The sequence below is a fragment of the Candoia aspera genome, chromosome 12 (genome assembly GCF_035149785.1).
Source record: "Candoia aspera isolate rCanAsp1 chromosome 12, rCanAsp1.hap2, whole genome shotgun sequence".
In the NCBI taxonomy this organism is placed as follows: Eukaryota; Metazoa; Chordata; class Lepidosauria; order Squamata; family Boidae; genus Candoia; species Candoia aspera.
In genome coordinates, this window is record NC_086164.1 from 17884912 (window position 1) to 17905784 (window position 20873).

The following is a 20873-nucleotide window of genomic DNA, read 5'->3' on the forward strand; positions in this document are numbered from 1 at the left end:
TAGTGTTCTTAAATTAAAAATAAGGAATGAAACTTACCTCTTTCATGTGAAGTTGCCGGAACTTGAAATAATTTTTAAAATAAATTGCGATCTCCCAGGAAACCCTTAGTGACCTCTTGCAGAAGCCGAGGATGCCACGGAACTGTGGTTGAGAAACCCTGGGCTAGAAAGATTTTGTTGTTTGAGAGGTGGAGCGGAGGTTGTGAGGCAGTTGGTTGGTGGGGGGGGAGGTTTATTTGTGGCTGGTTTGCTTTCTTTAGATCTGATAACTCCGGATCCTAGAGGCTGAAGAAGAGTCAAGCTACAGCAACATGGCTAGCAGCTCCAGAAATGGAAAGCCAGGACGGAAGCAGGTTGCTACGGTGTCTCGGTTGAAGAGACCGCAGAATGTCGTTCCTTGGCAGAGCAAGGCTGAATGGGACCAAGTGATGGTGGGGCTGTATTGTGAGGACTGCCAGACACAGCGAGACGCACTAGACAGAGTGTCTGTCTGGAAGAGCAGGTGAGAGGGGCTCTGGACAGAAAACGGCTGCAACCCTTGGGGGGCTGTGTTTTCTCCGCACTGTGAGATCCGTTAATGACCCAGGGGCTCCACTTGCATGCATATTAAACTTTTAAAAAATTGGTTGGGACAAGGCTTTGTGCTTAGCATTTTGCATGAACCCAGAACACGGGTTAGTTCTGTGACTAACTTAAGTGACTGGTATAAATACAGCTGGTGTATCTGAGAACCAACGGAGAAGAAACTGGAGAGGACAGGTGGGGAGGACCGGTACATAGAAGTTGCTTGAACGCATATTTATATGGGGAGGAGTCTTTGAGATAACAGCAGCTTGAATTTTGAATTAGAAACACCCCCTCCCCCCCAGGTGTAGTTCCCTCTCCAAACCCTCTGGTACAGTGTTTTTCAAATTTGGCAACGTGCCGGCTGGGGAATTCTGGGAGTGATCTAGTACATTATTCTTCAACAGCTTTGTCTCATCTGCTTCAATGTAGCCCGTACCCCGTTTCTAGGTAACAGGTATCCCAGGGTTCTACATCTAGGTCATTTATCTGCCAGATGTTTGCAACTTCGTAAACATTTTTCCCCTTAGAGAGCGCTTTGCTTTTTAATTTTGTGGACAGAGAAATCCAGTGAACTCCTGATCATTGCAGAGAACTTTGGAGTTCGCTGACTGCTTTTTAGTGCTCTTGTGAACCGCTGTCTCCCAAAATGAGTTAAGTGTGTCTTAGAATGGTCTTTGTCTATGCTGCAGAGGAAGATTTGGCATATTGGGTAAGCTCTCTTTCAGATACACTTAACTTCTGCAGTTGATGTTCTCCCTAAGGATGCTTGTAATCTTGAAAGGTGTTCTAGGTCTGCAGCAGAAGGTACGTAAGTCACTGGATAGAGAAGATTGTGATGTCACTGTGTTTAAAACTCTGAAACCAGGTTCGGGCACAAGATGCCTTTGGCTGTGGAATGCACTGCCGATCTGATCCGCTGTAAGCTCCTAGATGCCTCTGGAGTTCTGAAATCCCATGAATTGATTCTTACATATGGCCTGGCGTTAGTGAGGTAAGAGCCGTGAGAAAGAAGGAAGAATCTTCTTACAAAAGCTTTTCTCTAAGGCTTGCTGGAGATAAGAGTCTAGGAAAGGAAGAGAGTTAGATTTGCACAGAAAGTTATATTTACCACTAAGGAAAGCATCTTCTGAATTCTGAAATTATCTCTTTAAAGACTCCTAAAAATGTTGAATAAAGAACATCTTGAAAATTAACAGGAGTTTATGAGGGTTCTTCAAACACAATCTCTTTTCTACTAGTAAGTGTTGTTGACAATGAACCTGTGTTTGTGGATGTTCAGTGAACCTATTCATTGTCGGTGTCTTCTGCATCCAGCAAAATATTTACTTAGTTCTCTCTCCTTCGGGCATCAAAGGTTTTCTTTGCTAATAGCTGGGCCCTACTGAAATGTTAATAAACTCTTCTCCATAGCTGTCCTGAGTCAGTTCTGTAAAACGGTCTGATCACCGAGGGTTCGAAGGAGCAGTGGGCTGTGTAAGAGATTCCAGCAAACCGCTACGCCTTACTAGATACTTAGCCGCAACGAAATTGTTCTCTAGTTATATAGCAGTAACTGGTTATGGTTATAATGTGTGCTCAGAACACATATTTGAATTAATTAATGTTAAATAGTTACTCTGTGCGTGTTGTTAAATTGTACAACTGAAGGCCTACAAGTTTCGCTTTATGAGCTTATTGTGATTTTGAACAAGTGAGTGTACCATGCCTGAGGTTGAAGCTGAATTGTTATTCTGCATTGTTCTGGATATTATTATTTATCATGTTTGTGTGCTGCTTGACTCTGGGCGGCTCACAAATAAAAACAGTTTTTAAAAAACAAGGAACAAAAGAAATAGTAAAACACAGTAAGGATGAGAAGAATTCGAACGAAGAAGAAACGCACGCAATTCAGAGGCTTCGCTCACCCTTGCCAAACATCAGCAGGGTGGGGGCCATCCAGATCTCGGGGGAAACCTCATTCCAGAGGGCAGGCATGCTTCTGGGGTCCCAGTAGTTGACACTGTTTAACTGAAGGAGCCCAGAGCATGCCGACCCTGCCACGTTGAATTGGCCAGGCAGGTACAATGGGAGACAGGCAGTCCCTCAAGTAACCAGGCCCTGTGCCATGGTCCGTGTTCCACAATCACTTTCAGCACAGGGGCTGAAGGCGGGGAGAATTCCTCTTTCTGGGTCCGATTCAGGTTTAGTTGCACTTGTTAGAAATAATATTCTCAAACGAAAGTGTGTGTGTGTGAGAGAGAGAGAGAGAGAGATGAAAAGTTCTGATGAAATCATTCATCCCGTATGTCTCTCTGTCACATGCAGGTTTGTGAATCTCATCACCGAGCGGAAGCAGAGGATGGTGGCCATTCCGCTAAGGCATCTAGCAAAAGAGGTAAAAGGGGTTTGAGTGCATTAAGCTCTGGGGGGCTATAAAAAAATACCCCCAGCCGTGGAACTGAAGGCACATTTCAAGCATATGTTGGCAGGATGCATCGCTTTCTTTTCTGATTTTAATGATCGTTTGGTTCTTGCTCAAAGCTGAACATCCCAACCTGGATCGTGGATCTCCGTCACGATCTGACTCACGGCACCCTTCCCCAGCTGGTCACTTGCCGAAAAGGTAAGAGCGTTTTTTATTCTGATGATGCTACCTAGTCAGGCAATGAAACGTCTGCGAGCCAACAGCCAAGCTCAGAGAGCGCCAGGGACTCCCCAGTTCGACCCTGAGCTACGGAGATCCTCTTCTGTTGGGTTCTTTAGTCATGGTGGCGCCCGCTGTGCTCGCCACGTTTTCAGAATGAGTGGATGGACATGAGAGGAAGGGGAAATAAACACAGGCACCATTTGTGTTTATTTTAATTTTGCTTATTTAAGATGGGTTGCAGTAAGGCATCGGGATTGCGCCCACCTTTTTGTGAAACAAGTGGGTTTTGCCGAGGGGTGTATGGCTAGTATACCTGAAGACATGGTTGTATTATTGCTTTTTACTTGGCTGCTGGTTATGTATTTTTTTTTAATGGCTGTTAGCTGCCCAGAGTTGCAGTGACGAGATGGGTGACCATACGAATTGAATGAATGAATGAATGAATGAATGAATGAATGAATGAATAAATAAATAAATAAGGTAAGGGGTGATGGGTGCTCAAGGATGAGCAGTTGCAGTAGAGCAAATTATGTAATTTCTGTGCTCTTGGTGGTATACAAAATGTTTCAAATTCAAACAATCTTGAGTTTGAAAGTCCCTCTTCTGAGGGCAAAACAGACTCCTCTGATCCTTCTTCAGGTGTTCTGAGCCGGTCACGCTTCCGAAAACAATTAAAACAGCACTTCCTGCTCTTATTTTGGCTGTTTCAAATCCGAAGTGGCTGTAATTTGAAACCTTTTCACACTCCTACTGACCTCCTTCCCTCTTAGAATATTCACAGTGCTTAAAAACAATAAATAACAGAAATAAAAAGCAAAGTTCACTTACGAATAGGAAAAAGAGCCAAACAGGCAATCTAAAGGCAGTCTGGTCCTAGAGTAGTTTCCTGTATCAAGCATGTAATCGGTAGGTTTTCTGAAATAAGATTGGGGGGGTGGGGAGCTAATGCTTTGCACTCCCATTTGTGGCACGCATCTCTGCTGTTAGATGCTATCTTTGGTAGTTCCTCCAGGTGGCGCCGTTGCATTAGATGGAATGAACACTAGGGTCCCCAAGAGTCCAGATAGCCTTAAATCTGCTGTAGAAGTCCTGGCCTGTTTGAAGCCAGGGAATAGAAATGTCTTGCTCTTCAGGGTGAGGGAGAATGCAGAATGCTTCAGATAAGGTTTCTTCAACACGATATTCTCTAGAGGTGTGGGATTGTAACTTTCAGCGTGCCTCTGGAGAGCACAGAGCTGCGGAAGCCTGTTCCGGATAGTTTGCAGAGCTCCTGTAGATTTTCTTTAAAGGTTCTAGTAGCTATGTTTGACCAAGTTTTGGCTTTTTTCTTGTATTTCCAAAAACGGGGTCCTTGCAAACATTTGCTAGTTTCTTTTTCTCGTCAGGTTTGGTTCTTAGATCGGAGAGCTGAGTAGACAGTCTGCAGTCATTGAGGGGGTAGGCGGAGAAGTGGGTGAATAACCCCACATGCTCTGTGGTTCAGTCTTGCTATTGGCACTCAGAGTCCCTGAGTGGACACAGTTCCCTTGCTCTGATTGGTAGGAGTGAAGACTGCAGGTGATCCTGAACAGCTTCACCACAATTAGCTTGAGCCGCTTCTTGTTTAGATTATTATAATGAGCTCGATAGGGCCCTGAGGACAATCCACTTCCATGAACGCTGAGAGAACACAACAACCAGGGAGTTTTGTAACATCCTGACACTTGAACCTGTTCTTTGTCCAGGGCTCACACGTATATTCAGTTTACGAGCAGAGCAGCTGACGATTGATTATGGAGATCCACTCTCTCCACTCTTTGTGCAACTGTTTTGTTGATGCTTACTACACCTACTGGCACTTGGTTCCTCAAAAGTACGAGCCAGCGCGTTAATAGCTAGTATTGCTGCGTGTGCTTTTAATGGCACGGTCCACTCTTCATTCCAGGCCGCGATACTGTGCTGGACTGGCTTCGGCGCTCCTATTGGCGCTGCCAGCTGGGCAACAGTTCAGTTGAAGAAGGTGAGGAGGAAGCCGAAGAATCCTCAGAAACAGACGGTGACGATGAGACGGACAGCAGTCAAGAAGATCCAGAGAAGACGCTCGGTGAGCAGAAGCACCAGGAACTCTGTGGTAGGTGTGTTCACGGCTATTGTTTCTTCTTTCTGTGCTTCCTGTTTTTCTAAAGGCTTCCTTTTCTCCAATTTCTCTTCTCCAGGGAGAGTCAGAGATGTTTTGACTTCCTATAACAATCAGCGACTTGAGGTAAGCTCCACAGATTCTTGATGAAACTAGCAATTCTTGTTTCCTTGGAAAATTCATAAAATGATTAAAGTATAAGGGGAAAAAAAGTATACATTCCAGATATTCTGCTCTGATTAAAATGTTATAGTTTGGGCTTTCTGGTGCAAGGGCAAAGAAGGGTCTCCCAATTCACTACAGATAGTCCTCGCTTAACGACCACAATTGGAACTGGGATTTTGGTTGCTAAGCAAAGCAGTCATTAAGCGAACCCAACCCGCTTTTATGACCTTTTTACAGCAGTCATTAAGTGAATCACTGGGCATTAAGCAAACCACATGTTCGTTAAGCGGATCACATGGTTTCCCACTGATTTTGCTTGCCAGAAGCTGGCCAAGAAGGTTGGAAATGGTGATCATGTGATCACGGGATACTGTGACGGTCATAAATGTGAACCAGTTGCCAAGCGCCCAAATCATGATCACATGACTGGGGGACACCTGAGGGTTGTAAGTGTGGGCACCGGTCGTAAGTCGTTTTTTCCAGCACTGTCATAAGTCCAAACTGTCACTAAACAAATGTTTGTTAAGCGAGGACTACCTGTACCTTCCAGATGAACTGGGACTGTCTCTTTCAGTTTTCCTGGTAGACAGAAAAAGTGAGTTCAGGGAATGCGTGTGCTGACCAGGCAGCCACAGTTAGAATGAAATACAGAGCAGCTAAAAGGTTCAAAATTGGGACAGGAGTGTGTGTGTTGTCACACTGTCTATTTAACATATGCAGAATATATGATGAGAGATGCTGGACTAAAAGAAATGGAATTAAAATTGCTAGGAGAAATAACTACCTCAAATAGGCTGCTGATACAGTTTTAAAGGCTGGACATAAGGAGAAGGAATCTCTCGAAGGCGGAAGAACAGAGTGCAAACATCAACCTAGCTGCTCAGTAGTCTTAAAAAACCTTAAGATTATGTCAATAGGCAATGCCAACCCGATGCAAAGAGCCAGAGAAGGAGGTGAAATAGGAACAAGTTCAAAAATTTTCAGGAATGGTGACTGTAGCCGTGAGATAAATAGGTGTCCCTCCTTGAGAGAAAGGCTGCAACAGATCTAGGTGGAATATTGAAGTGCACAGACATCATGCCAAAAACAAATGTATGTGGGCTTTTCCCCAGCTGCAAATACGGCGGTGAAAGCTGGGCACTCAGACAGACTGTGTGAAAAACATGTTGCTCCTGGAGTGTGGTGCTGGCTACATTGTTGAGAATATCTTGAACCCGAAGAATACGAAAGGCTAACCACGCTGCTCACTGGAAGCGCCGATTACAAAACTAACGCTTAACCATTTTGCACACAAGATGTGAAGGCACCAGTCCCTGGAAAACATCCCGACGCTTACAAAAATGGAAGGCAGTCCGAAGACAAGGTGGAGAGGTGCCATCACCGAGAACATAAACCGGAATTTACAAAAACTCAAAAGTGACCGATAGTCCTGGCGATTAAGTTTCCTGGATCACAAAGAGAAGTGACAACAATAGTAATGTAGGAAATTAAACTGGTGTTTGAATTTTAAATGGATAGCCGTGTTACAAATATGCACACCTAATTTGTACATGCCATTTTTGCATTCTTTTTGCATCAGTTTTACATTTATTTTCAGTAGTCTGTCCGTGGGTGCAGATAGTGGATCCCTTCTGATTTCTTCTGCTCTTTCTGTTGTCTTTTCTATTCCTAATCTGGCTGTTGGAATCAACAGCTTTTCCAAGTTGGTTGTCATAACGACTTAACTCATCTCAATAAGCCAGCTGGTTTGGTTCACATACAACACTAAGCCCAAAATAAACTTTCTGCGTTTCATTATGCCTTAACCCAAGCATGTGAATCTAGCCCATCCCTTTCATTAACTGACATGCTGCTGCTTCATTCTTGGCTTAGGTTCTGGGGAAGCAACCAAACATCAATCAGGCCTGCAAGGTTTGGAGCACAGCTACTTCAGAGGTGGAGTGGGTCATGGCCCAGATGAAAGATTTATTACAAGAAAACAGGTACGATCTGTGACTTCCAACCAAGCTAAATCATGCAGGGGCTGGTCTTCGCCATGCCGTTGCTGTTCAGTGCAGTGTGATCAGCCATATTTCCTCCTGTCAAGTCAGATGAGGAGAGGTATACATGAAGAAAACAGTTGTCTGAGCGTAGACCCAGGTGTCTGTTTCTGCTGGCTCAGAGGGATGTAGAAAAACACACAGCAGGTTAGTCTGGCAGAATTTTAGCAGCTGTAGTTGGGCCTAAAAAGAGAGCTGTTGTCCATACAAAGCAGCTGGGAACACTGATCTTACCGGGGTCTTGGTGACTTCTGGATTTGCTCAAGGCTTATCTGGAACATCTCCAGGTTCTTGGGTTACAGGCCTGCTTGCTGGTCCTCCTAAGCTTCTGAAAGGGCAAAGCAGAGGTTCACAGCTTTAAGTTGTAGAACTCTGTCCTTCCAAACTTTGCCAGCGTGGAATCCCTGCAGCTGCCAGGGCAGTGTTTCTCAACCTCGGCAACTTTAAGATGTGCGGACTTCAACTCCCAGAACTCCCCAGCCAGCGTGCAGATGGCCCTGCATACACATGCAGAAGTGCATGGTTAAAAAAGACAACCTCCCTTGTGGCCTCCAAGAAAAATCTACCAAAGTGAGAAGAAAGAGTCTTGTCTTGTTGTGTCCACTCCTTTTGTGCTGCTGTTCTCCTTTTTTAAAACTATGGTGAGATTCAGAGAGTGCCAACTGAAGCAGTGGAGGCTGTTTTATCATCAAAGGCTGGATGTCCATTTTTTTTTTTCCATTCATTTGTGTCCGATTCTTGGAGACTGCCTGGACAAGTTCTTGGCAAGGTTCTTCAGAAGTGGTTTGCCATTGCCTCCTTTCAAGGGCTGAGAGAGAGTGACTGGCCCAAAGTCACCTAGCTTTGTACCCAAGGCAGGACTAGAACTCACGGTCTCCCGGTTTCTAGCTTGGTGCCTTCACTACTATACCAAACTGGCTCTCTGTTGTCCATACAGGAAGAGGTAGAGTCATATTTAAGGCTGGGTTTTTAGAATTCTATTTTGTCTTGTAGTTTTGCCTTATAAACACATATGTTCAGATTTTATGATCACTTAGGACACATTTAGGAATATTTCTAGTAGAAATGCAGTGAAATCATGTGCAATGTTGCATCAACAAAATGGAAGACAACAGAGATGGCATTTAAATAGAAACCAGGCATTTAAGACAGAATATTTCAGCTACTTTGGGCTAAAGAGAATCTCCTGACTAGGACTGATGGGAGTTGAATTCCAAAACATCTGGGGCACACCAAGTTAGCCTCCACCTAAGTTAAATATTCTTATTACAGAGATCTAAAACACAAGGTTGTCAATCATAACTGCAGTGCAGAGTCACAAAACAATTCTCAGTGAGTGGTTCAGATAACATGCTAAGTTGTTTGCTTGGAATCTAGTCATTGTGGTTTACCAACTGTGGTTTATGACTTAGCGTGGAGTGTGGACCCAGGGATTTGTGGTTTGTTCAATAAACCATGGTCAAACCATGGCATTTCTTGATGTGTGATTCTGAACTTAGTTGCATTACCTTCAGTAAGTCTGGCTTGGCATCTCTGCCATAGTACAGGGGAATAAATATTCTGAGTGAGAAACTGGCATCAGATCTCAATAGCTATGTGGGTGTCGAGATGAGAGAATTGGATTTTGCTTTCTTTCTGTGTGTCGTTTTAAGGAATTTAGCACAGGGCCGTGTCTGGAGTTCCTATAACATTTGCACAATTTCCATTCTGGGCATGGGGAAGTGCTTTAGAGAAGTGTGGTATTCTGATAAAAACAGAACTTCTTGGCTCTGTCCCTTCACCTGCAGCATCTCTCGTTTCTTCCTGATAAGACTTGCGCTAATGGTCTTAGCATTCTTCCATTTTTCAGAGTCCATAACAGTATCCCTTTCCATATATTAATTCGAATGCAAACAAAGGCATGGAAATAAGTAATCAAGATTGTACCCTGGGTAATGCGTTCTTCATTTAAAAGGATACCCACTCTGAACAGCCATCATTTCTTAGTAGGACTGTTTTAATTAGCGGTGTGCATATGTACATATGCATACATATGCATGCATACTTAAAATGCATACAGTTATTGCGGCTGGTCTCTGGCTGTAAGAAAGATGAACTTAAACTGTCTAAACCAGTTTCTCAACCTTGGCAACTTTAAGAGGTGTGGACTTCAATTCCCAGAATTCTGGGAGTTGAAGTCCACACCTCTTAAAGTTGCCAAGGTTGAGAAACACTGGCCTAGACAATACAAAACATCTGTCCTCCGAAATACCCAGCCTGAGGTCATTCATTTTCCAGGGTGGCTCGTCTTAAGATTGCACCTCTTTGGAGAATCTAAGCAGAAGCATTATGCTATTGGCCTTCTTAAATATACAGACTCAGCGATGGAATCCCAACCCACTGTATAACCATTTGTGCCCAATTGAGCCCGAGAGAATAATATCCCCCTGAGATCCATATGGCTCCCACTGATGAAAACCTTAAAAAGTCCGTGAAAAGCTGGCTGTTTTTGCAGGCTTTGGGATAGGATGTGAAAGTTGTTTTTTTGTTTTTGTTTATGTATGGTTTTTACTTCTGAACACGTATAGTCTTTTGTATAATTTTTCATTGTTTCCTGTTTCTAAAGTGTAAGCCACCCAAGAGTGGCTTGGACAGCCTCTAAGTTATACAAATAAAATAAAAACCAGTGGTTTCTTTTCCTAAATTATTCATCTCTACAAGATAGCAAGTTGCTTTAAATGGCCATGGGAAGGCTATGATGTGAATCAGCTACAATAGCCTTGCTTAGATAGGGGAAAATATACGTCAGTTAAGGGAATTACAGAAAAATTTTAAGATCCTGAGTCTTGGCCCTCCAAAAGCTATACCTCTGTACTGGAAAATGAAATAAAAGTGCCTTCTTTTTTCTTATTTTCCTCAACTTTTGTTTTTTCTTCATGATTTGCTGGTCGTAGGGAGGGGCAATGTCCTAGTGATATCTGGTTCAGATTATTTCCTCTTTATGGCTTCCAGCAGAAGTTTCAGCTGGAAGAAAAGTGGAAACCTTGGGCTATTAAACCCTAAATAGTTTAGGGCCAGATTTTCCAAGGGTGGCCTTTCACTGTATGGGGATCTATATTCATATGGCAAAAGATTGATCTTCCGTATTTCCTGCCAGTGAGATTGATTTTGCTTCTCAAGTAACCACTGCCAGTTACTGAGCTGTCCAAGGTCTTGATTTCCTAAGACTAAAACCTTACTCTGTTTTGGGACTCATTTGGGTTCTGTAGTTTGTCAAAGAAGCAAATGTAAAACCAAGAATGGGGAGTAGGGCCTGGAGCCATATAGCACAACAGGATTCTTCAAGCTAAGCAAGTTTGCATCTGCTATATAGAGTTTCATGATAGAAGGAGGGTGTGAAATAAATGTTGCAAATGAAGTTCTCCTTTGTGAAGGCATTCTGGTGTCAAAAGACTCTGTAGCCCAAGGAAAACAACATGTTTGTTTTTCAGGAGTTCCAAGCCATGTGAAAAGGCAACTGTGTTCATCTACTCCGTCAGATTTAAAAGTGGCCTTATTTCAATTGGATCAGAAATTGATGAGCACAGTTGGTGGGTGGGTAGTTAATCGGTTTAATTGTTTATAAAATATATAATGCTGAGCTATAGGATATCATTTTTCCCTTGGCCTATTTGTCTTTTTCTGTATATTTATTTAATTTAAAATGTTTAAACTGTGCTCTTCTTTTGTTTTATCTTTAGCATTCACATCCTTGAATGCTTTGTTTCACTTTGTCCTGTGAAGCAGATTGGGCTGAATGATAGTGACTCATTCAAAGTTACTGAGCAAATCCTGTGGTCAACTGGGGACTCAAATCTGGGTTTCCCATTCTAATGTCTTAACCACTGTACCACACTAGCTATAAGGAAATTAAACTATAGCAGGGAGATTCACGTAGGTGAAGCTAGTTGACCACTCACGATTGGTATCAGGTGACACTTCGCTATTTCAAGAATTCCTTGTCATATTCTGATTCATACAGAAACTGAGATAAAGTTTTAACAAGCTGAAGTTTTAAAAAAATCCTGGAGGAAAAGGTTTGCCCTTTTTGGAAATGTGCCTAGGATTTACAGGAGGGGCTTTCTGAATAAGTCACCTGAGATAAGTGACTTTGACACGAGACCTCCAAGAAAGTAACTCGTTCCCTAATTCACTTAAGAATCACCACCTCTGGCTCAGATGGAAAAGAGCAGGGCCAGGTGACTTCCACATCCCTGAAACCTTTTTTGCAAAAGCAGCTCCAGGTGTTGGTGGGTGTTTTTTTCTGTTGTGAAAACTTGCAAGGTTCTGGTTTTAGAATAGGAATAGAATAGAATGGAATAGAATTTTATTGTTATTTCACTATACACCAAGGTGTACATTAAAATGAAATTTCGTTGCAATTGGCTTGAGCAATAAAATAAGAATACCATACTTACTATAATATGTGATATATGTTCTTCACCCATTCCACTCCTCTAATCTTGATTAGGGGATGGGGATTCTGAAGAAGCTTTCCAGGAAGCAAGCCATGTTCATTTTTCTGTGGATAGTTTTGTGTGCATAACTCCTGCGACAAACCTCATCTGAAGAATATGGATGCAGCAATTAAGCATGTCCTAACATAATCCCGGTCTCCCCTTGCACAGAAGATCCATATTAATTGATTTATCATTTATTATATTCAATGCTGCCCGGTAACAAGGGTTCTTTGGAAGGGAGGGATCTGTTGAACTGGGTTATTATTACGGTAAAATGGCTTTAAAGGTATTTTGACAAAGAGGTGGCTCTCTCCACATCAGCCATGTTCCAAGGGGACACCTGATGCAACACCTTCCTTGAAGGGAGGCATAAATTGATGTCCTCAGAGGGTGTAGGATCAACATTACTGCACGGCCTTCTTGGTTAAGTGCTGTTAGCTGCTCTGGATCCCCTGTTCGTGTTCCCCCCTTCCCAACATTTTGATGCTTCCCAGTGTAGTTTCTCTGCAGGGCCCAGTGATGTTGCCTGCTTCTTCTTGTCCTCATTCTACTGACTCCCTGATGGAGAAGAGGGAATTTTGCAAAAAAAAGCACCACAAATGACAAGAAGGGATGAAGCCTAGCTCTTTCTCTGCCTGCTGTTTCTTTCTTGTAACTCCCACCCAACCCCTTTCTTTTGCTTGTTTCTTCACTTCCTGGGCTTCTGAAGAATATGCTGGTCATGTGGGGGGTGGGGGCGGACAGTGGTTAAACACACACACACACACACACACACAAATGGTTGTTCAGTGAATAGTTTGCTAAGAGAACTAAGAGACGGCCTCGCTCTTCCCTAAACTTACAGTCATAAGATTGAACGGATATGGTTACAGCGAAAAGCGAGTTGGGTGGGTGGGGGATTTCACCAGAGGGGGTGAGATAGAGAGGGAGAATAGAAAGTTTATAAACTTTCAGAATTCCTTCCTTTCCCCCCCTGAAAACTTGACCGCAGTCCTTCCTCCTTATTCATTTTCCCTTCACTTTCCAGTTTCCGGGGGGAGCACGTCTCTTGAATTCCCGACCAGCTGTTATTTATACAGGGTGGGTGTGAGGCTTTGTCTGTTCCCGGCAGCTGGGTTGATATTCCAGCTGCAGCGATGCATCGTCTTTCCATCTTGAGCAGTGTCTCTCAGCCTTGGCAAGCTTAAGACGGGTGGACTTTTAACTCCCAGAATTCCCCGGTTGAAGTCCACCTGTCTTACAGGTTTGGGTTTGTCCCAGCAACGATTTTGAAGATCAGAAAACAAAACAAACTTTGGGCTTGCGTATTGTCTCCCTGATTTCCTGACCTGTGTAAATCCCCATTTGACTCCACTTCAGATAGAAATGGCCTTGGCAGAACTAACCCATTCTTTTAGTTGGGTTAATTTGTGCAGAAAGTGGTTTCTGCAGCTTACACAGCAGGTTTGCTGGCAAGCACGGTAAGGCCAAAGTGGTTTGGTCAGTCAAGCTCAGCTTTATAGTGGCTCCAAGATCAATAGTTTCTAACATGTGCGTGTGAAGGAAGGAGGCTCGGGGGGTTTAAAACTTCTCACATCGCCCTGTGATTTCGCAGTATGTCTCCGGATTTCCTGACTGGGGGGGGTTGTGGCAAACTGTGAATTTCCTCAACTCCTGGAAGTGTAAGAGAAGCACCCACTTCTGGTGCTGTCTAAGAATAGTCTTGGAAATTAACATTTTTAAAATGGTTAATGAAAAAAATCTGTACAGCATGGGGCTTTTCTTGCTGCTGTTGTAATGTTGACCTCAGGAGGTTAATTTATAGGACATGCGTGTCCCATTAATTCCTTTTGCAGCCCCCCACCAAAGATATGCTACCAAAGGAAAACCACCAAGAAACAGCAATGTGGCTCCCATTGTTTTTCAGTACAAAAATAAAGAATGACTCTTAGTCATACCGGCTTTGTGTATGAAGGAAATCCCTTTTAAAATGGAGGAGGGGAGGAGCAAATGACAGGCTTGTCAGCAGCAACTAATACCACATTACCAAGGCCGGGTGCCGGGGGGTGTTCTGTACTCATTACAGGTAGTCCTTGACTTACGACCACAATTGGGACTGGAATTCCCATTGTAAGTCGTTGCGGTTGTAAGTCGAGTCACCATGTGACTAGACCTGGTTTTACGACCATTTTTATGGCAGTCGTTAAGCGAATCATGGGATATTAAGCAAATCACCATGGTTGCTAAGTGAATCCAGCTCCCCCAATGGGCGTTTTTTGCTGGAAAATGGCAAAAAAGTCACAAAACGTGACTGCAGTGTGTGTGTGTGACTTTTGTGATGCTTGGAAGTGCTTTACAGGCTGAAAAGCACGCTTTCCATAACTACAGACTATTGGTAAACAAAAGATAGTAAGTCAAGGACTACCCATACTGGATTTATATCCAGCCTTTCCTCCAGGGATGTGAAGTAGTATGCGTAACATTCCCATTTCTTTCTCTGTGATGATAGTCCTGTGACGGAGCCTGGGCTGAAAGAGAGTAACGGGCTAAACTCAAAAGAGGCCTCAACTTTTTGGGTGGAATTGAATGTGGAATTCCCTGCAACATCTCAGCCACCGCGTGGCTGTTTCCATCCTGCGGGGATTATTCTGGGAGTTAACTGTTGTCCCTGTGGTTGTATGGAGGATACTGTTGAGGGGGGTGAGCAAAAAGAAAGCAGCAGTTATTGGCAAAAGAGTCAAGGGGCAGCGGGGAGAGGTTGGGAGCTCTGGGCTGGGTGGTGAGGTAAGAGGTGGTGGGTGCATTAATCAGACCCTCCTCTGCTTTGCTCTTCTAAAATCAGCCATGATCTGTTAGCTGCTACCAGCTGGCTGGCCCCAATGAATTAGGGACCAGCTATTTTTGTTGGGCCTCTTGGACGAAATCAGCATGCTTCTGAGCTTGTGTGAGAATTGGGCAAGCAATAATAATAATAATAATACAAAAGGCCACACTGCTTGGATTCGCATGTATACTACGCCGATACATTGCAACATCCCAGGTTCTTGGGAAGAACTCAGTGCGAATGAAGGCCAACACCAGCTAAAGAACTGGCAGCTGTGGTTTCATGCTGTTGTGAATAGTAACAACAACAACAACAACAATATAGTGGGGGAGCAGAAGGGGGCATGTAGTTGGAAGATCCCGGAGAATACTCACTGGGCTTTACAATTGCTATAGGGAAGGTGTGGCTGAGACGTTGCTGGAAGATGGCTTTCTCATTCCAACTGCAGACACGCTGCAGATCTTGAGCGTTCACCCTCAAGGTTGGTATCCTGGGCGGCTTTCTTTCCTTGAGCAGGTGTGTCTTCAACCCTGGGCTGTTCGAAATGCACACAAATGAGCTGCACCAGATCCAGGCAGTCTGTTTAGCTGTCCGCTCAGGGTTGCCATTCCATGGAATCGCTCACAGCGGTTCGTGGGACCAGTTTAAGGCAAAAACCAAACCTGTGACACTTAAAATGGGAAGTGTTTCAAGGGCTAGAAAGGGGGGTTTGAACTGATGTTCTAAAGGTTTTAATTCTGTCACCTGGAACGAGCAAAGGCCCTTGACCGTATGCCGGGCCAGCAGGGCTCCAGGGACACGTTCAGAAAAGGCTCTCCTGAAGGTTTTAACTTCCAGACAGGTTGGAGGAGATGGTCTCCTGGAGAACATCTCAAATAATAAAAAGAAAGCGTCTGCATAGTGAGAACTGAGTTCACGCTAGTGGAGAATTCAGAAATGCAAGGCAAGATTAACTCCCTGGTTTCCTGCACTCAGATTAGTCCATGGTCTGTGCCTCCCCAACCCCCAGTCACCTTGAATCATTATTGACAGATGTACCTCTTTTAAATGGCTTATTTTTCTTCTAAGAAAACATTTGCCCGAGTGCCTCATCTATTTTATTTTTCTTGTCCTTTTCAAAATAGTTGCCATGTAATTTGTTGGTCTTTGTTCTTATACTTCTTTCTTTCTCTTTAAAATTGGCAGTGTTTATTACAGTTACGTTTTCCTGGCCCCCAGGGAATTAGTATCGAAATTTAATTTTCTAACCTTAAGAGCACTGACAAGTGGATATTGGTGTTTGTAAGATTCGGTTTTTAAAATTATTTTTCTTCCCTGTCCCTCTTCTTCTATGTTGGTCGGAGTGTAGAAACTCACAAGTGGGATTTTAAGATCCCTCGAGTGTTTCTTCGTTACTGGCAGCCCCTGCTGAAAGGTTTGCACTCCAGAAATTTCACTCAGACTCTGCTGGAGAAAATGTTTAATGAGTTGAAGGCACACCCAAGGATCCCATCACTTCGGTTTCAGTACCTCATCAACTGGATCACAAAAATTCTGAAGGCCAACTTGCAAGTTAGTAAGTATTGGGAGGTGTTCAGATGAGACAAGATTAAGATTTTCACTTGATATGACTCTCTATCAGTGTGGGTTAGAGTTAGGGTGATGAAAAACATGATCGGGGACTAGTAAAGTTTTCCCGTTGATTTTATTTGCATGGCATGCTTATCTGTGCTGAACTTATTCATGGCCTAACCGGTTTTCTGGTTCACATCACACAAGCAAAAAACTAATCATACAAGTTGGATTTGCACAACCTTCTAGACTAAAAAGTAGTGGTTTAGTGTGTTGTGTGAAGACAGCGTTGCAATCCAGTCCTCCTCCTCCTAGAAAGCCGGCATCTCCTTAACCTTGGCTTGTTGACTGTTTCTGAACATCTCTAGAGAAATAAATCCATCCAAACCAACATGCATACTTTCTGCAGTTGAGAATAAATTCAAAGTTCTTTACAGACATTGATCTTTCATTGCCAAATCACCTTCATCGCTTTCATAAAACTGTCTTTTTAAAAACATTCTCAGTAAAATCATTTGACAATGTAAAGATTTCCAACAGACTTGTCAATAGACCCATAGATTTAGTTGGCTTTAATCCCCTCCCCTGACTGGGCAAAGATGACTAATCTAAATACAAGTATGAATACCAAAATCTGTTATTGCAGCCACTGACCAGTACACTATACAGTTTTACAACTAAAGTATAGATCCCAAATAAAAATACAGAAAAAGTTTATATAAAAATATAGTAAATGACGGTTTAGCAGTAAAGTATCTAAGAAGAAAGTCTGTATCATGCCATCTCCTGCTCTATGCTCCTTTTCCATGGTGCATGCAAGGAGTCTGCCAACATCGGCCAAGCCTTGCGGTAGGAAATTCAACCTTAGCCAGACTTCACATATCCTTCTCCAGGCATTAAGTGTTTTCTACTTTTGGAGTCCTTGGTGCTCTCTGGGCTTGGTTGTTTGGTTGCAGATGTTTCGTTGCCCGACTAGGCAACATCTTCAGTGCAAAAAGGGAGTGGGCCTTGCTCTCTGTTTATGTACAGTGGCTTGCCCTGCCAGTGTTGGTGGGGGTGTTGTTCTCTCCTTGGTAGTTCCTTGATTAGGCTGGTGTTCACTGCTTACACCAGTGTTTCTCAACCTTGGCAGCTGGAAGATGTGTGGACTTCAATTCCCAGCATTCCCTGGGAGTTTATATACAGGGCAAGCTACTGTATATAAACAGAGAGCAAACCCCACTTCTGTCTGCAAGAAAACAACCAGGCTCAGAGAGCACCAAGGACTCCACAGTTGAATCCTGAACTACAAATATTCTCTTCCGTTAGTCTTCCACTTGGAAGACTTTTCTTAAAACCTGGCCCTGGTAGACGCAAGCAGAGATTTCTGACTCTTTAGCTCTGATTAAACTCCTTGAATAAGTTGGGCTACAAGCTTTGCCACAAAAAGACTAGTGATGGCTGGAATAGACTGTGCTCCCCTTATATGGAAGAAAGACAGAATGGCTGTGCTGCTGCTTTCAGCCTTCAAGGAGACATGTAAGAAGTAAACTTCCCCACCTGGCTGAAAAATCAAACTGAGGGGGTTAAAACCAGCGGCCTGGTCAAATTTCTGGCCCTTGACAGTGTAGTGAAATCTCAGATTTTGGGGCCTTTTTGAGAACACTATAATCTTGCAGTTCATTTGTAAGTGGTGATCCAAACAGAACAGGAATAAAGGCCCTCTTTCGTCCTTTTGGGGTCAGTGAGTCACCTGTGCAGAGTCACACTGCTATCTGCTGGCCTGCCATGTTCTGGGGGTGGTGTTCTGGTTTTGTCAGACAATCAGCGATGCAATTATATAAAATTGAATAATAAGGGCTTTCCAGGCACTGGTATCTGCCTCCAGGCACTCAGAGCCTGCACACTTGGATTCTGAAATTCCTGTGAAAAGGTGGAAGGAATGGTTCTGTTTGCTGTATGCTGGCTGTAGGTCTTAGTCTCAAAAGTGGCTGATGTGATTAACCAGCTGAAATCCAGAAAGGCGGCAGGAGTAGCTTGGATTCTTCCAGAATTGACTTAAAAACTCTTGGGAATGGTGGGTGCCAATCCTGGCCTCCCTATTCACCTACATAAGTCAGACAACCCATGTTCCCAAAGACTGGGATTTGGCCATAATGGTGCTAATTTTTTACTCCCTGGAAATTTTTGCCCCGTTAGTTCATTAAGCATCGTAAGCAAGGAATTCAAGAGAAGGCCAGAATTCAGCAGAGCAGGGACAAAGGTTGAGTCCCTTCTTGGATAAATAGCAAAACCAAGATCTGCCCTATGCACTGCATGTATTGACTTTGAGCTGGCCTTCGATGGTATCCCCAGAAAAATGAATACAGGAAAAGCTCAGAACGACAACGACTTATCCTCACTTATAAAACGCACGAAAATACTAAAACTGAAGGTAAGATGTAATTCTCTGCACCTATCCCTACCAGGAGAGGAATCGAGCAAGGGTTCATTAAACACGAATATGTTTTGTGCGTGGCTTTGTGGTATTTTTATCAGATTTGTGAAGCAGGCTGTGTTCTAAATCGCGTGTGAGCTTATCAGGAAAGACAAAACAAGCCTACAGCGGCTTTCCAGATGCCGCACTGCCCAGCAACCGCTCTGTCCTTTGGCTGCAGATTAAACAAGGGAGCAAAGAAGTGGGTGAGGCTTATGCTGCAGTGACCTGCTCTGCGATGTGTCATTTTCATTGTTTGAGTTCCAGATATCTTTGCAGAACCAAAAAAAAAAAAAAAAGCCTTCACTGGATCATCCACGCAACCTGGTTTTCTGCTAATGATTTTTCCAAATTAGCTGCCGTGCTTTTAAAAATAAAAATCTGGCATTAATGCTTCAATTGCAATTGTATTAATTAAAACACTCCAGCTCAGCAGCTTCCTAACTGCCGCTTTGGCAATGTAGAATATACACCAAAAGAGAGCAGGTTGAATGCTGTATGGGCTTTGGAAAGCATCCACTATTGTTCAGCCTAGCTGCCAATCCATAAAATTGGGATCATCTGTCTGTACCAAATGGAAAGGTTGGATGTTCGTGGCACTAGACAGGAGTGTTGAGGCCTAGTTGGTGGTTCAGTGTGTCGCCTGCCCTTACCCAGTCTGGTTGTCTTGTGTGGACCCTAAGCAGCACCCATGATTAACTAAGCAAATGCTTACTGAAATGTGAAAGTGAACTCAAGTGCACAATATGAAGGCCAGACTGGGCATGGATCCGGTGCCTTGGCTTTGGTCAAGTGACATGCTCACGTCTCCTTCCCATGCCCCCATTTTATAGGTAGAACTGAGGTTCAGAAGTGGTGAGTGACCCTGTGCGACACTAGAGCGCAACTACATTTGTGACATCTAAACTTCAGCCCATATCTATCTTTTCAAAATCCAATCTTGGTAGTGAGAGCCTTCCTTTCTTTTCTTCTTCCACGATTCTGGTTTAAGAGAAGAAGTTAAAGTCTTCCAGAGCAAAGAAGAAACAAAGCTGCCTAAGACTGTTTCACCGCCATATTTCATTGCAGTGGCTGAAGCTCCTCAGGGATTGCCTCGAAGCACCTTGCTGGGCAAGTCCCCATCTCTTGCATCTGTAAGTACATCAGTCCTTCAGTGGGATGGATCTGAGATCACAATGTGGGCTTTGTGGTTCTGATGCAGGGGAGAGTGATGGGAAGGCGGTGTTTGGGCATCTCAGTTGGCTTTCATCGTTTCAAGGCCTAAATTGAAATCCGCAGGGCTGGAAGGTCTTAAAGGGTTTGGTGCCTCCATATTCTCTCATTTCTGAGAGTCCATCATCAGAGTTTCACCTGGATCAGTATTTCTCAGTCTTTTTTCGGTCATTGGGCCACTAAAGAAATGGTCAGAAAGTGCAGGAACCATTGATCCATGCAATCATCCCCTCCCTGTGCTTTCGTCTTGAAGAATGCAAGCGTTCATGTTTTCAGCCAGTAAGGGAATGGTGATAGCTGAGAGAGAGAGAGCCAGTTTGGTGGTGTGGGTGAGGCATCAGGCTAGAAACCAGGAGACCGGGCGTTTTGGTCCCTCCTTAGGCATGAAGCCAGCTGGGTGACCTTGGGCCAGTTGCGCGCGCTCAGCCCTAGGAAGGAGGCAGTGGCCAACCACTTCCGAAAAGCCTTGCCAAGAAAACTGCAGGGACTTGTCCAGGCAGTCTCTGAGAATCACACGATTGAACAGATTAAAAAAAAACCCACTTAGGCCTTCTCCAATCTCCTTCACTTTTAAAAGCCCCCATTTGCCATTTGAATTATTTTATGTACCCCATGCCATAATAATAATTCATAGGACATGTTCATTATGCAAGAATGTTCTTGAATATAGATTTCCAACTGGTAAAGGGTCAGGGGACAGCAGATGATCAGTGCAAGGAAATCCCCTTTTAGATAGTAATCACTAAATTTCTTATTCAGGCTTTTTTTTTTTTTTTGGAGCTGCTTATGTGAGGCCACAGTTCCACTTTAGCGCAACACCCGTGATTTCACCGTCTGTAACTGCATTCGAGGCCTGTTCAT

General features: G+C 43.7%; 1 protein-coding gene across 1 annotated transcript in view; it reads left to right on the top strand.

Annotated features, from left to right (window-relative positions):
- Window positions 1-269: 269 nt before the first annotated feature.
- LAS1L (LAS1 like ribosome biogenesis factor) overlaps window positions 270-20873 on the top strand; it is a 30010-nt gene continuing 9406 nt past the window's right edge. The window contains exons 1-10 of the mRNA XM_063313682.1: window positions 270-502; window positions 1433-1558; window positions 2872-2941; window positions 3088-3169; window positions 5118-5303; window positions 5389-5435; window positions 7347-7456; window positions 15190-15275; window positions 16143-16349; window positions 19792-19933. Coding sequence (XP_063169752.1) covers window positions 312-502; window positions 1433-1558; window positions 2872-2941; window positions 3088-3169; window positions 5118-5303; window positions 5389-5435; window positions 7347-7456; window positions 15190-15275; window positions 16143-16349; window positions 19792-19933 — 1247 coding nt within the window. The 5' untranslated portion in view covers window positions 270-311. The remainder of the gene's footprint in view (window positions 503-1432; window positions 1559-2871; window positions 2942-3087; window positions 3170-5117; window positions 5304-5388; window positions 5436-7346; window positions 7457-15189; window positions 15276-16142; window positions 16350-19791; window positions 19934-20873) is intronic.